Source organism: Kryptolebias marmoratus, linkage group LG9 (genome assembly GCF_001649575.2).
Source record: "Kryptolebias marmoratus isolate JLee-2015 linkage group LG9, ASM164957v2, whole genome shotgun sequence".
Taxonomy (NCBI): Eukaryota; Metazoa; Chordata; class Actinopteri; order Cyprinodontiformes; family Rivulidae; genus Kryptolebias; species Kryptolebias marmoratus.
In genome coordinates, this window is record NC_051438.1 from 9,595,440 (window position 1) to 9,611,573 (window position 16,134).

The following is a 16,134-nucleotide window of genomic DNA, read 5'->3' on the forward strand; positions in this document are numbered from 1 at the left end:
TCGGGGAGGTAAGAAAGGAGGAAAAAAGAGATATAATGTGATAGATGATGTAAAATGTCACCTCCGTCATTGTCAGTTCCATCACTGCAGTCAGTTTCCATGACAACGCTGCATCCAGGCCCACTCCATCCAGCTTGGCAGATGCAGCGCCAGCCACTCTGCTCCAGAGTACAGCGCCCGTGGCCACTGCACAAACCCGGGCAGCCGTCTGATGACCCCCACACACACAAATTTGGGTCATTTATAAGAATATCGGAGGCTAAAAACATAACATTAAAATTCTCAATAAAAACAAATTACCTTTCACTACAACATCCAAATCGTGAGTGACTGGGAGGGGAAAAAAAAAGAAAAAGAAATATTTGGATAAGAGGAAATAATTGCACATGGAAATTAGTCGAGGTGACAGCTTTCATGAAGATTTATATCCAATCATATACGCCTAAATATCACAGGACACAAATAAACACTCCCACGTGCAGCAGCGCGCAAACTCACCGATGTTGCAGTGCTCCCCCTCCCAGCCAGGCTGGCAGATGCAGGTCCCGTCGTGGCACTGGCCGTGCTCCTCGCAGCGAGGGTGGCACGCTCTCTGGTCACACGCGGCACCGATCCAGCCCTCCTCGCACTGGCACTGGCCCTCCGAGCAAACGCCATGGCTGCCACATGGCACCGGGCACAGCTCTGTTGAACAGGTGGGCGGAGACATGCGTGAGGAAGAAGGAAAAAAAAAAAAAAAAAAGAAGCGCGTAAGTGTGAGAGGACGAGAAGAATGAGAGGGAGGGGAACAGATGGAGCGACCGAGCGCTGCGAGGAAAACTAAGTTAAAAAGAGGCACAGGGGACACGGGGAGGAGAAAAAAATAAGTTTACAAAATCAGAAGTGGGGGCGAGCCATTGTATAAAGGTGAGAGAGTTAGAAAAAAAAAAACACACACACAAGCGATTGAGTGGGATAACCTCAGAGACGAAAAAATCTACTTTCTCACAATACACAATCTTCTCACCTCTAATAGCTCAGCTCCCTTAAGAAGATGATGAGTGAATCGACTCAGAATAAAAGCCAAATGATTTGTATTTGCACCACATTTCTAAACTACTGGGACTCCAATTCAGCTCTATTATGCTTTTCTGACATTTTGATCAGATTTAGTTGGTATGTTAATACCTTTTTTCTTTTACATCTCCCCTCATTGTCCATGTCAGCTCTCTCTTCCCTGCTCTTTCTGTCCACTCTTCTGTAACATCCCTTTAAATTTCTTTCCTCTTCCTCTTGCATATTTCCTTCCCTCCCTGCACTCCTCGCCGTCTGACTCACGCTCTCTCTGCAGAGGCAAAGCCTCATCCATCAGTAAAGAGAGCAAAGTGCTGGAGGCACACGAAGCCTACTTATCCAGCTGCAGTAAAAAGTTATTTCAATTTAAATATACATAGCATGGAGAGGTAGCAAAAAAAAAAAGAAGTGGATTCGACTTGGAGAGTTTTTCAGCTCTCTATTAGAATTACATTACCTTAGCTATGCCTCAACAAGACCGGGACAAAGAAATGCCGGGTCTTTTTGATTAAAAGGCCGGCAGGTAGAAGGGAGGAGGCTCATTTCTCAGATATTCAACCACGGTTCATCATTATCATGAGCTATATCCCTATAATGAAGGGAAGCATACACCTCAGAGTGGTCCTGCAAATCTTTGGTGTTCACGGTGGAATGGCTCCTTCACAACTGCAGCGAGTGTGGTGGAAGGGGGAGACGGGGTGGGGGACGGGGAGGAGGGGAAAAAAAGCGACTTTCATAATAGCTATTTTCCTCTCTTTCAGCTCTGACTGCAAGGACAAGGACAGAGTGCTGCACCGAACAAAGAAAGCCCACACTCGTCTCGATTCCGGGGTTTCACGTATCAGCATGTAATAAAAATGATGTGGCGTTCGCCAGGTTTTAAAATGACTCAAACCTTGCATCGAGTGCACAGAAGCATGCAACACATCACACCACGTTGGCGATTGTTAAAACAAAAGTGACACCAAAATAGAAATGCTTTGTGCAGAAAACTAAATCTGGCTTTTCTGGCTGCATCCGAAATGAACCGCATGACTTTATCCATAATGCTCACCACCACATTTGGAGAAACCTAAACACGCCATATTGGCACAAGCACCTCATGCCAGTTGTCAAGCACGGTGCTGGAAGGGGGGTGATTTGGGCTTGTTCTGCAGCCACGGGACCTGGGCACCTTGCAGTGATTGGGTCGACCATCGACTCCTCCATACATCGAGGTAGGCTTGGACCAATCTGGGTCATGATCAACAAAACTGACAGGAAAACACAATTTATAATAATGTAAAGCCTAGTTTGGTTGCACAGCCCCAAAGTTTGGTGAGGCCATAGTGTGGGGGGGCAATCCTGGTCCTCGAGGGCCACCATCCTGCATGTTTTACTTGTTTCTCTGCTTCAACACACCTGATTTGAATCAATGGGTGATTAACAGGCTTCTGCAGAACATGAAGAGGTGATTTAACCACTGAATCAGGTGTGTTGGAGCAGAGAAACAAGGAAAACATGCAGGATAGTGGCCCTCCAGGACCAGGATTGGAGACCCCTGCCATAGTGGGTCTGAGCTAGATCGTTAAAGTTGTGTTAAGACGATCAACGTAAATAAAGATGAGCGAAGCCACTCCATTAACTTCTATTATCCAAAATTGAAGCCAAACTGTGGGAGCTTGTATCTTGTATGTTTTTGACCCAGCATCTGTGCTTTAGCAACGTGATACTGCCCCCCTTAATACAAAAGTCCAACCTTCTCAGCTCGCTAACAGGTTGTCACACTGTCAATCACAGTGTAACAGGACGTGTTTTTTTTTTAGCCTCAATTAATTATTTGAAACTAAATGTATTGAAAATTGCATATTTTACTAATTATGGTAAAATATAGGGTAAGAGCTATGTAAATCAACAAAAATCAATCCCTGAAATTTTTTTTTTTTTTTTTAGGTTTTAGTCAGAAAAATGTCCCGTTTGTTTACATGGAGGGGCAGGACTTAAAAACTATACTGCAGCCAGCCACTAGGGGGCGCTCTTCCCTTGTGGCTTCAACTTCCAGCTTCAGCTCCTGTCTCTAGTTATGTATGTTGATGGTTATTGCCGCTAAACGTGGTTCTGCAAGCCACTGAATTACGGGGTGAACTTAGTTTGTGACAGCTTTTCCATTTTGGCTTCATTATTTTGTTTAATAAATACGGACATGGTGGAATCTGTTGTGTGTTTTTGTCCACTTCAGATTAGATTTGAATAATTTATGAACCTGGTAAAGACTAGATGGTTTTTAATGTGTCCTGATATGTAAAACTTTACAATTGAAAGAGGGTGGACTTTCTGTTTTTCTTATATCTGTAGTTAGGTGTGGTTGAAGAGGGAGGGGGGAAAAAAACGAGGCTGTAGATGGTGATTTTCCTCTTTCAGCTCTCACTGCAAAGACAAGGACACCAGGCTGCATTATATATCTCCAGCACTCCGATACACGCTTTGCTACCTTTGAGCTTTTTCTCCATAACCAACATAGAGCTGATTTTGTCTCACCAGGCAGAATGCAAAAAAAAAGAAAAGGTAGTTCTAGTTGTATGAAAGCTTTTACAGCTAAATTTAACAACCACTTACTAATATTCAGGTAAAAGGGAATACAATAAACATCGGCAAGCTCCTAAATGCCAAGCTGAGTGTTTCTAGGAGCTGCAGAGTCTGACAGGACTTGCAGCAATGTTAAAAAAAAAAAAAAAAAGAGTTTTATTAAAGTTTTTTTTCCTCCCTCTTCCTTATTTTGCTAAAGAGAAATGTGTATCCAAGCGGTGGTGTGTACATGTGTGCGTGAGCACGCGATGTGTGTTGCGATGTGAATGCAAAGTGAAGTGAGTCCTGGTGTACAAGTGTGCTTCAGAGGGCTGCAGTCAAAGAGTCATGAGAGGAAATCTCATTTAGAAAATGGCATGAAGAGTGGGTGGAACACACATGCACGCGGGCGCACACACACCACCATAAATCCCTCTCATGTCTATCACGTCCTCGGGAAGTATTATCTGCAGGACCGCACACATGCTAGAAGAACACCGGCGTTTTCAATTTTCTTTCCCCTTTCTCTTTCCTTCTGAACGCGGCGGGGAAATCCTCGCGCCTCACCGGTGTAGCAGTCGGGTCCCGTCCAGTTGGGCTGGCAGGCACAGGTGTCTGACTCCGCGAGGTAGTTGCCGTGTCCCGAGCACTGCTCCTGACAGGCTGGCAGAGGGTCCTCGCAGCTGACGCCGGCCCACCCGGCCGAGCACACGCACTCCCCTCGCACGCACACGCCGTGCCCGCCGCACTGAGGGTCCACGCAGTCCACTGCAGACAGAGGGAGGAGGAGGAGAGCCGGAGTGAGTCAGAGGTGAAAGGAAGGAGGGGGGGTGGGGTGCTGATGGTGGGTGAGGACCGTCTCATTATAATCATCAGCTCACCGAGTATGAAAGCAGTGTTCTTTGCATCCCATCCAGGAGTTAACCACCCCAGCTACAATCCCTGTATCTGTTCCACAACATTACACTTCATAGGACACTTAGAGCTGAAGCTATGATAAGAGCTGAAATGGTGTGTGTGTGTGTGTGTGTGTGTGTGTGTGTGTGTGTGTGTCAAGGTGGTCTGTGCTACGCCGTGTTAGTGTGTGTAATTACAGCCCTGAGCACAGAGCCAAAGCTCAGCAGAGTTCGGCTTAACTCAGCTCGGCTCAGTCGCTGAAGGTCACACGCCTGAATCCATCTTTGGCAGGCGACAGCTCTGTAGGTACCAGCGAAAAAAGATGGCCGACGACAGTTGCGCCGACGGCCCTTAATCAAGTCTAACATCATCGGCGTTTCATTATCATTACACTGTTTGTTTTTGGGGTAATTTATTGGGCTGTTCGACAAGGCGGACGTGTTGCTTTAGCTTTCCCCACGTCCAGATTTATGTCTCGGCTAACAGGACACGAGACCGATGCTGCGTTTCAATTTGTCTCATACGTCCCAGTTCTAATGTCGTCACACGAGAGTCGACCGTACTCCAGAGGCAAACCGGGAAAAGCTGACCGGACTTGTTCAACGACCGAGCTAGCTAACATTAGCAGTCGTTAGCAAGTTGACAAAAAAAAAAAAGAAACTTGTTAACCACAGCTCAGAAAAACTCAACATTGAAAAAAAATCCACAGTGTGGAAACATTTATGCAAATATGACAGAGATATCAAGGGGGATTAAGTCTAAATTATGTAGTTCTATCGAAAATGATAAAACCCCCAAAAATATAATGTGGAGGCCAGTTGAGCCATGTGTCACGCTGTAATGGTTTTGATTAGAATATACGCCGACAGCCACTTTCTTAACCCTCCTGAAGCCCTCGTAACTAAAGAGGAAGAGAAGCCCTTGTAATTTTGGGTACGTTTGACCTGAAAGCCACTGGAGAGTTAAGTCCACCTGTTCGATTGAACAGGTGGACTTAAAACGGGTGGAATAAAGGCTAGTCAGTCAGTCACACTGGCAGCAACTCGGCGCATTTAAGCATTTCGACGAGGTGAAGACGGCTTGCCGAAGTTCAAACACGGCATCAAAATGAGGCAGGAAAGGAGATTTTCAGTGACTTTGAAAGGACAATGTTGTTGTCTGGTCTGAGTGTTTCAGAAACTGCTGATCTCCTGGGATTTTCACTCACAGCAATCTCTAGGGTTTAGAAAGACTCGTCAGCCCAGGCAAGGTTTTTGTTTTTTTTTTCTTCCCAGTCTCCTATCGTCCATTTTGGTGAGCCTGTGTGAACTGTAGCCTCAGTTTCCTGCTCCCAGCTGACAGGAGTGTCACCCGGTGGGGTCCTCTGCTGCTGGAGCTCACCTGCTTCGAGGCTTGACATATTACGTGTAAAGAGATGGTATTCCGCAGACCTTGGTTGTAACCCTTAGTTATTTGAGCTGCTGTTGCCTTTCTGTCGTCTCAAACCCGTCTGCCCATAATCCTCTGACAACAACAAGGCACTGCTGTCCACACAACTGCCTCTCACTGGATGCTGTCTCCATTTTGGACCACTGTAAATGGTCTCCGTCAGTGGTCTAAAAATGAGATGGACTGAACTCCGGCAAGTAGTCTTCACTACGTCGAGATGCCTAAATGCACTGAGTTGCTGCCATGTGATAGGCTGATTAGCTGTTTGTGTTAACCAGCATTAAAAATAAAGTGGCCGGTGGGTGTGGCTCGCAATCAAAAGTTGATTTGGTCAAAATGTTCTGCATCAGAGCTGGCAGAGTCACTGTCAAGTAAAATCTCCCATTCTTATTATAAATACGAACTTGGTGGAAGGTGAAATCTGGATGTGCATCGTTGGACGTGAGTGTTTGAGACTTACCCTGTTCACAGTTGACGCCCTTGTAGGCCGGAGTGCAGATGCAGATCCCCTGGATGCAGGTGCCGTGGTTAGAGCAGGTGGGGTCGATACACTGCCCTTCCTCCACGTTGCACTCCGCCCCCTTCCAGCCCTCCAGGCACACGCACCTCCCTTTCTCGTACACGCCGTTGCCGCTGCACAACACCGGGCACGAGTCTGCGACAGGAAACAACTGGGATTACTCGCCGAGGACCCGCACGCCGACCCGCGGCGCAGCACATTAGCCGGGGAGCCCGCCTTAACCCACCACGAGCGGGGCTGCGCACTCTTATCTCAGCTAGCGCGCAGATTCAGCAAATCCCTGAACAGCCGCTCTCTCTGCCCGTCGTTTCTGTCTCTTCCACGCACACACTCGAGCTTATCCCTCACGCTGTTTCAATTTACTTGAGCACCACCTGAGCCCGGCTACCAAGGCAATCCAGGAATTGCAGAAAATCCTCCCGGCGTCCCCTTCGCCCGCTCCGAACGGGCCGTGAAAACAATTGTGAAAACGGAAGATTAGGAAGGAGAGCATTAGGCGTTTACAGAATGGAGGTGAAGAGCGGCGCTTCCTCCACGCACAGAGGGAGAGCAGTGTGGCTAATGTAATGACAGGCAGGGAGAATAAAGTCTGCCGGCGTCGGAGGACACGCTGACAGCTCCAGCTCAGGACTTCAAATGCATCAGAATAGGAATCCACAACCCTCTTTTTTTTGTTTTTTATTTAATCGCCCGCCACTGAAGGCCCAAGATAATAAAGTTTGCGCTCATGTCTGTTTATCTTCCGTGTTAGCAAAATATCTCCTGAAACTCAAAAAAACAATCACTGGATATGCATCTACAACTGATCATTTAAGATGTCTGCCGCAGCTAACTGACCTTGACAAACACAAACAAGGCTACAACTCAGATACTGAGCTATCATGTGGTATGGTAGTAGCTGAGAGTCATGCCCAACCTACACTCCAAGCACTAACTCAACGCACAAGATCTGTTTTTAAAACTTTGCCTTTGCCTAGCGGAGTCAGCCGTGTCTGTCTGTTAGCAAAATATCTCATAAACCACTGAATATATCGCAATAAAACTTTCAAAAAGCAATCATTGGATGTACAACTACAACAGGTTAACTTTTACAGTCAATTTGCTTCAAGATGGCCGCCACAGCTAACTAACCTTAGCAAACACAAAAATAACCACAACTTTGCCAATTTTACAAATATCGAGCTCAAAATTGGTGCAGTAGTAACTGAGCCTTTTCCTCAACGCATACTACAAGCACAACATACAGAGCAAGAGCGTTGCTTAAAACTGTGGTATTAACTGATGGCATCAGCCTCTGTCTGTTAGCAAAATATCTTGTGAATCCCTCAACAGATTTGAATGAAACCTGCACAAAACAATCATTAAACAGACACCTACAACCGACTAACTTTTGGATTCAATCCAATTCGATGCGGCCTCCACAGCCAGCTGACCTTAGCAAGCCCAAAATGAGACACAACTCAGTCAGTTTTACAGATATTAGGCTAAAAATTGGCGCGGTTGTAGCAGAGAGTCGTTGTCAACACATACTCCAAGTAGAAATAGATCTCGCGAGATCTTTCCCATATCACATCAGACGGCGCAAAACGTCAATTACAAGGTTTGAGAAAATGGCTACAATGCTGTCATTTCTCATCATGAAGTGGTTTTAGTTTAATCTGGCATGAATGGTGGGAGTGTGATAGGCATTCCTTCAAGGAACGCTCGGCCTTTAATGATATTTCCGGGGTCATCCGCAGCGAAGGGCCCGTGCGCGCGCTCGTGCATGGGAGCACGTGTTATACGTTTGCTTGAGCCGCAGTTAAATCCCAACACTCTGCCGAGTGATAAATCCAGGCCCGGCTTTTTGTTTTTGTTTTGTTTTTTTCCTTTTACAAGTGATGCTAAAACCCGGTCTGCAGGTTCTTTCGAGCGGAGAACGCACAAACAAATGAGCAAAAGATGAGAGGTGGGGGATGAATAAATTATGAGCATAAATAAATCACGAGAGGCGATAATCATATCACCTGTTTCCACGCAGTCAGACAGATACAACTGCTGTAATTTTACAAAGATGGAATGTAAAATGGGTGAGGGGAGAGGGAGGGGGTGAGACAGAGGTGGGAGGGGTGGTCAGAGGAAACAGTGAAGGGGGAGAGGAAGATACTAAAGGAGGGCGAAACGGTGGCGGCTCCACATACGGCAACTATATAACAAAAGCTGCCGGTCAAACACTAATCCCCTCCCTGATTACCTGTGATGGTATAGTAATCGGGGACAAATAAAAGGGTGGCTGGCGATGCAAACCGCGGGACGTGACCAGGTCAGGACTGCTGCTTCCTACCGAACGTGTTCGAGGGCAGAACCAGTGAGCCCGCTGAGCCTTAAAGCAACAGTTCAGTCTGAAGACCCCACCTCATCACCATAAAGGGAACTGAATGTACTGGAATCCGTACTGTTAAGGTCCGTCCCAGTGTTTTGTTCTACAGCTGGGTGTGGTAAAGGTTTATAAAAAGAAGCAGCCCCAGAGGAAGGGGGGGGGGATCTTCACAGATTGGACCAGAAGTCCCGATTCGGCACAGACTCTGTTATTTTGAATAAACTCTCACTGTTCAAGAATAACTTATGTCTGTAAAGTCATTTCTTTTGATCAGTACATTGTTGCTGCCATTATGAAGACCCAGAAGAACGTCCACCTTTGGAAGACACTTCAGTGTCATTACAGGACTCCAATCTGAAACGTGTCACAGCAGCCGCCCCGCCCCCACCCGTCCCCCGGCCGGTATTTTCGCATTACAAAGTTATTTTAGCAGAAATATTATTATATTCGACAGGCCGTGCAGGAAGTGCTACAGACAGCTGCTTCTGCCACTATTTGCACTTGTAAATAACTACACATTTGTTCAACAGGTAAGGTAATATTGTTCCTAACCTTTCCATAAAATCTACTTTACGAGAGCTTTCATTTTAAAACATCACTGCGAGAACAGTTGCGGGGTTTTTTTTTTTGTTTTTTTCCTTGTTTAAGTAGTTTCTTTAAAAAAAATCAGCAGAATCAAAGTGACAGGAAATAGATGGGACACGAAGACGGGAAACCTGATTCTGTAGGGGAAGCAAAACTTATGGCAGTAGATCAATACCAAGCCTACATGACTGCTGGTGTTCCAGCAGAACCGGGTGATGATTTATACTGAGCAGAGTAACACAAGTCTGTTCGGTTTCAGTGGAAAAAATAAAAAAAATACATATGTAATAACAACAAAATAAAACAATACAGCTAAGAAAACAAAGAGGGGGAAGAAAACTAAGAAATGATCAAATATTTATAATGTTTGTTCAAAAGCAGGTAGAAATAAAACTGGAGTGAATCCAGTCAGTTACTGAGATTACAAATATGTCTTAAAGACAAAACCCTGGATGACTCTTGGTTTTCTGCTTTTAAACTCAGATAAGACAGAGGTAGTGGTCTGTGGTGCTGAGCATCGTAAGAACAAACTTTGCTTCCTGTCACTCCCTCTGGATGACATTAATTTGGCCCCCAGTTCTGATGTAAAGAACCTTGGTGTTATTTTTGGATCAGGATATGTCTTTCAACCCCCACATTAAAAATGTTACCAGGGACGCTTCCTTCCAGCTGCGTAACATCATTAAAACTGGAAACATCTTGTTTTAAAATGATGCAGGAAATCTACTCCATGCATTTATCACGTCTAGGCTGGACTACTGTAATTCTTTATTATCTGGGTATCCAAAATGCTGTTTCACTCCATTGGCTCTCTGTTAAATTTAGAGCAGCATTTTAAACCTTTCTCCCGTACAAAACTCTAAACAACCAAGCTTGATCCTGTTTTAACCCCAATCTGATATAAGATGGAGCTCCATCTTATATTAATTATCTTATTGTTCCATATTTTCCTAACAGAGCACTTCGCTCTCAGACTGCAGGTTTACTTGTTGTTCCTAACAGGAGGCAGAGCTTGTAGTTCTCAGGCTCCTCTCTGGTGGAACCAACTTATAGTTTCTGTCCATGAGGCTGACACCCTGTTTACTTTTAAGACTTTCCTTTTTGATCAATCCTATAGTTGGGGTTGGTTTGGGTTTCTTGAGGCATCCCTTAGTTCTGCTGCTATAGACAGACAAACTGTCCACATGTCCTCTCTGCTGCTGTCTTTAGTCTCTCTACTGTAATTATTTCTATCTTTAACATGATTTTCTTTGATTTCTTCCCATAGAAACTCCACCTGGATCAGTCATTCTGTGTTTGTCTGAGTTTCTTTCCTGTCCTCTTAGTCCACAGCCGGTCGAATCAGATGGCCGCCTATCCTGAGCCTGGTTCTGGTTCTGGTTCTGCTGGAGGTTTCTTCCTGCTAAAAGGGAGTTTTTCATTCCCACTGTTACCAATGAGCTGCTCAGGATGGGAGACTGCGACAAAGTGAAGATTCGACGCAATCTGCTGGCTTCCTTAGACACTAGATAACTTTTCATAATGTACTGTATGTGAATGTATTGTATTATAACTGGATTGAATTGACTGTAATTAGATTTGGATGTTTCTATTCTAAAAATAAACGTGGACTTGTTATTTCAGCTGTGCAGTGCCCTGGGACGACTTTTGCTGTAAACTGGCCGTTATATGTATGAAGTGGACTGAATTGAACTTGATGTATGATTTTTTTAATTCTTGTTATTGTTTATGGGAGATTACTGAGCCCCTATCAAATTATCATGAGTAGAACTTTACCGGGTTTGATCCCCCCCCCCCCATCGTTTAAAACTCCTTTTCTTCTCCAATGTCTCGGGAAACATGTCTCACCTTTGGCACAATCGGGACCCAGGAACCCGGCGAAGCAGTGGCAGTGTCCGGCCACACACTCTCCGTTCCCGTTACAGTCCGTGGAGCAGCCGTCCATGGAGTCTGCGGGACCACACACACACACACATTTATGAATCGAGCTCAAAAGTCCTGGAAAAGAAAAGCAGAACTATTCGGCACGACTTCATGAGCTGGCATCGCTCTCCGTGTTATTGAATGAAAGATCTGATAAGCAACGGATGGCTCCCCAGACACACGGGGGCTGGATTAGATTAGTCTGATCCAGCTGCTATCGCTCTCTGGGGAGCGGCCAAGCACTCACTTACACTCAGTACCACTGAGCACATTAAACCGCATTACAGGTTGGAAAACGCACCGCTCGCAAATTTACAATCGTCCAGGCCGCAATCAACAAACTGTTTACAAGGGCGCCTCCCGAAACGAGACGGAGCCGAATGGAAGGCGACGGGCGGAACTGTCGCCGCCGCAGCCGCCGTGGCGCTTCTGTCTCACCGGCGTGCCCGAATTCGATCAAGTCTTCTTCTTTGGAGGCAAACGCGTTTTAGGAATTGAGCAAAAAACGAAATTCATGACGCTTGGTAAAGAGAAAAAGGAGGATTTAATCCCAATACGCGGAGGTGGGGTGTGTGAAGTTCAATTTCTCAGGGTTGTTTTATACCGCGAATCTTACTGGAAAACATAAATTATGCAAAGCGACAAGTTTGTGAAAAGTCTTGCAGTGTTTCAAAGTAAAATCGTCACTCTCTACCAAACCAAATCTTACCTCAATATCTGCAAAACTGCCCGAGTTGTAGCCATTTCTTCGTTGGTTAAATCTGATTAGCTGTGGCGGCCATCTTGAATTAGATTGACTCCAAATGTTTATCAGATGTAGACAGACATCCAGAGATTACTTTCTGAGAGTTTCATTAAAATATGACCAGTGGTTCATCAGATATTTTGCTAACAGACAAACAGGGTCAAGTGCAACAGTTAAGGCTCAGGTTTTAGGCAACTTTTTTGTACAATGTGTAGCACTTCACAAACCCGGTGTATGGGTTTTGAATGAATCTCAGCTACTACCAGAATAAATTTAGGCACAGATTCTGTACAACTGACTAATTTTTAGCCATTCTTGTATTTTCTAAGGCCAGCTGGCTGTAGCGGCCATCTTGAATTAGGTTAACTCCAAAAGTTAATTAATTGTAAATGTACATCCATGGACTATTTCCTAAAAATTTCATTTAAAAAAGCATATTAGTTTATGAGGTATTTTGCTAACAGACAGACAGCGTTGACTCCACATAGTTAATAGCAGAACTTTAAACAAAAGTTTTGTGCAGTCTCTTTGCGATCATAATATATGGTGGGGATCAGTCTCAGCTACTACCACACCAAACCATAGCTCAATATCTGTAAAACTGACTGAGCTGCAGCCATTTTCGTGCTTTTTATGGTCAGTGGGCTGTGGCGGCCATCTTGAATCGGGCTGCCTCCAAAAGTTAATGAGCTGTTGATGCGTCTCCCATGGTTACTACTGCAAGTTTCATTCAAACTCGGGCCATTAGTTTATGAGGTACTTTGTTAACAGACAGGCACACACATGCAGACACGGGCGAAAAACGTCGTCTGCCGTCGCCTCTCCTCTCCTCTTCGGGCGACGACGAAACGAAATTTCATCAAAGTTCTTCATCAAACTTGTATGAGCTGCCTTTCTTCTACTGTCTTTCCCGTTTCCCTCCCACTGATACGTCCATCACGGCGAGCTGAATTCTCCGGGAGCAGGCCGCGTGGCAACGATAGATAAAGAACACTCCTCCTCCTCCTCTTCTTCTTCTTCTTCTTCTGCTGCTGCTGCTGCTGCTTTTGGAGCGTTACATAAGGCTGCTGAGCTCTGTCAGCTCTGCCTGAGATGGAGGACTGTGGCGAGGAGGTTACCCAGGGGCTCGCCAGAGTCGGGGGATTTGAGCGGCGCCGCTGCTCGTCGTGTGCCAGCTAGAGTAATTAAAAACGAGTGTCGGGGATGTCATCCTCCACCTGACCCCCGCGCCGCATCCCCTCCACCCCCACCACCACCACCCCGGGCTCGCCTCCTCCGAACCAGGATCCGCTCCGGAGTCAAGCCGCCGCCGCCTGCTGCCTAAGTCCCCGCTGGCTCGCCCCGTTCGGGGATGACGAATCCTTCGGTGGCACGCCTCGGGCTCGCCAACACACACACACAGAGCTGAAGTTATTATGTGACACCAGCCTTGAGGCGCGTGTGACACATGCTAATGAGACGGGGCCCCAGCCAGTAGCCGGCAGCGCCGCGTTATCCTCAGGAGCAGCGCATCACTGCAGAAAGCAAAGTCATTTTCACCTCCATCACCTGTCATCGTCAGACTGATGGAGAGAAGGAGTGCCAATCATCTCCTCTCCCACACAGTCGGGAGGACTTACATTTGTTTCTCCATATGTGACTCTTTCTCTCTAGTACAAAAAAAAAAAGAAAGAAGGCTTCATATATTCCAATATGGCGTTCGGCACCTCGACACATGAGACGAGCTCGAACTTATCTGCAAGGTCAGAGAGTTCCTTTGAATCCGCCCGAGACGAGCGGCCCATCCGAAAGGCTCCCGAGGCTTTAAAAGGCGCCGGGTTATAACAGTGATGGAAGCTCGGTGTCTTTCAGGTCAGTAAAAAAATAAAACTTCAGGCAATTAGGAGCTAATGTTGAAGGAGCCGTGCCCCTGTACGCTGCGGTGAAGAGTGTGTGTGTGTTTGTGTGTGTGTGTGAGGGGGCAGTTTCATGGGACACCCACTCCGTTCTTTCCACCGACTAAACCCCATCCAGTTAGAAACCGCTCATGCCATAAGTTATTGAAGTTAAATGCTATTATAAAATGGCTGCTTCCAGCCGCGGCCCCTGATTGGCCAAATAAGCATTCCAATTGTGCTTTACGAGCCCGTAAAGTCTTGACCATGCTTTATGAACCTTGGGCTTTATGAATTTATGGAAAAATGAATGGGGCTGCTCGGCTAACTAGAAATCTCCAGCAGCGAGACGATCATCTCCTCGATTCTTTAATTCATTTATCTATTTCATTTTTTAAATTTTTTTGTTTATCGCCCGTAAGCTCGAGCTCTTTTCGGCCGCGCGCTAAGAGCCAGGTGAGAGGGTCGTTGGAGTGGAGGTGACAAAACATGGCGGAAATCGTTCGGCCCGAGCTCCTGCAGGTCCTGTTTTTTTTTTGTTTGTTTTTTTTGGTTCAAAATATGCCTAAAGATGTCATTTTTATCTCGAGGCAATAGTTCAGATCTTCATGGGTATCTGTGGAAAGGTCATGAAGAGGTAATATCTTACCTGCTGTAGATAGTTTTTGAATCACTTCTGTTTGATAGCAACTTATCCGTTTGAATGCAGTTCGTGCAAACTAATTATTATAAACCTTTAAATGGCCACTGGTTTCACATTACGACGATTTTTACATAGATTTCTGTGATAGCAGAATAGCAGCAGCTAGCTGTAGCGTTTCCCATACAGCTCGTGAAGGAATATGATCATTTAATTCTCAGAATAACTCCGACTAGCCGTTAGCTTGCCAATTCAGTCAGACGACGGACCATATAAATCCAGAAGCTGAACCCATGACTTGACCAACCTTCACTGTCGGCTGGTTATCTGAACAAGATTTAAGCCCCGCCTCCACCCCCAATTTTTGTTTTTTTTGGTGTTGACTCTGGTCGATTCACGTAAAAACGCTTCTGTATGTTCAAATATTCACCTTTCTAATTCATTTAGCTGTAGTGAGTTACTAAGAAGAAAGCTCAGGTAGCGCAGGGGGAGTAGGCGGGGCTTAAAGCGCAGCGTTGCTAGTGCGCAGACACTGGTCCCAAAAAAAAAAAAAAACAATTGTTAGATTCAAACCTCAACAAGAAGAAAAGGCGGGAACTCTCAGTCTATTAATAGATACAGTTTATGGGCCAAACTAAATCTTTATTTCTCCAAAGTGAGGTCATTCCAAGAGCTGTCTACAACAGGTAAGATATTCGTTGTTCATAACCTTTCATAAAAGATGGAAACTGTGGAGTTTATCCCAGCAGATTTTGTCTACAACTGATCATATGTATTCAGAATCAGCTGTAGTGTCCTAACAAAACTAAGACTTTAAATTAAAAAACTAAAAGTCTTTAAGAAGAGAAAAGCAATAAAACAAGTTCAAGTTCTTTTTGACAGACGAACAAATTCCTCAGAAACAGCCGGAGCTCGTCTTGGATCTTCTGACAGCAGTAACTATTTGCAAAATTATTCGTTTAAGCATCTCTGGCTTTTCATCACGTTGTTCATTTCTTTTCTTTTTTTTTTTACTTTTCATTGTTGTTCTTTTCATACCGTCCCTGCGTCGTCATCGTCATCTTCTTCTTCTGAAAAGGCCCCAAATTGAACAACGGGCCAGGATAAATATTGCCTTTTTTTAACAATCAGTCGTCAGGATTTTGATTGTTGTTCTGCTTTCGGTAGCGTCTGTCTGTGTGTGTGTCTGTCTGTGTGTGTGTCTGTGTGTCTGTGCACAAGATCACTCAGGAAGGTATGAACAGATCTTCATGACATTCTCAGGAAACGTCAAACAATGCGGGGTTAGATGTTGGTGCTGAACCGGTCAAAGGTCAAAGGTCAAGCCAGTGCTCCAACTCTGCAGCTGTATAACAGGAATGTTAAACTCCACAGTTGGACACCTCATGGGTCGAGGGTGATCACCATTGATTTTAAGGTGACGGGGTCAAAGGTCAACGTCACAGATGACCTTGCACTCTAACTATGCAACCACGTAACGGAGGGAAATTAAACTGCACAGTTGGACACTTCTCAGATCACCATTGATTTTAGGGTTCATGGGGTCAAAGGTCAACCTCACAGTTG

General features: G+C 45.4%; 1 protein-coding gene across 2 annotated transcripts in view; it reads right to left on the minus strand.

The window, feature by feature from the left end:
• Positions 1-16,134, minus strand: part of tenm1 (teneurin transmembrane protein 1) — a 265,666-nt gene that overhangs the window by 113,323 nt on the left and 136,209 nt on the right. For both annotated transcript variants that reach the window (XM_017419725.2, XM_025006695.2), the window contains exons 9-14: positions 11,235-11,336; positions 6,383-6,577; positions 4,165-4,365; positions 499-684; positions 301-330; positions 62-208 (exon numbers count right to left, since the gene is read on the minus strand). In XM_017419725.2, the coding sequence (XP_017275214.1) occupies positions 62-208; positions 301-330; positions 499-684; positions 4,165-4,365; positions 6,383-6,577; positions 11,235-11,336 (861 nt within the window). The remainder of the gene's footprint in view (positions 1-61; positions 209-300; positions 331-498; positions 685-4,164; positions 4,366-6,382; positions 6,578-11,234; positions 11,337-16,134) is intronic.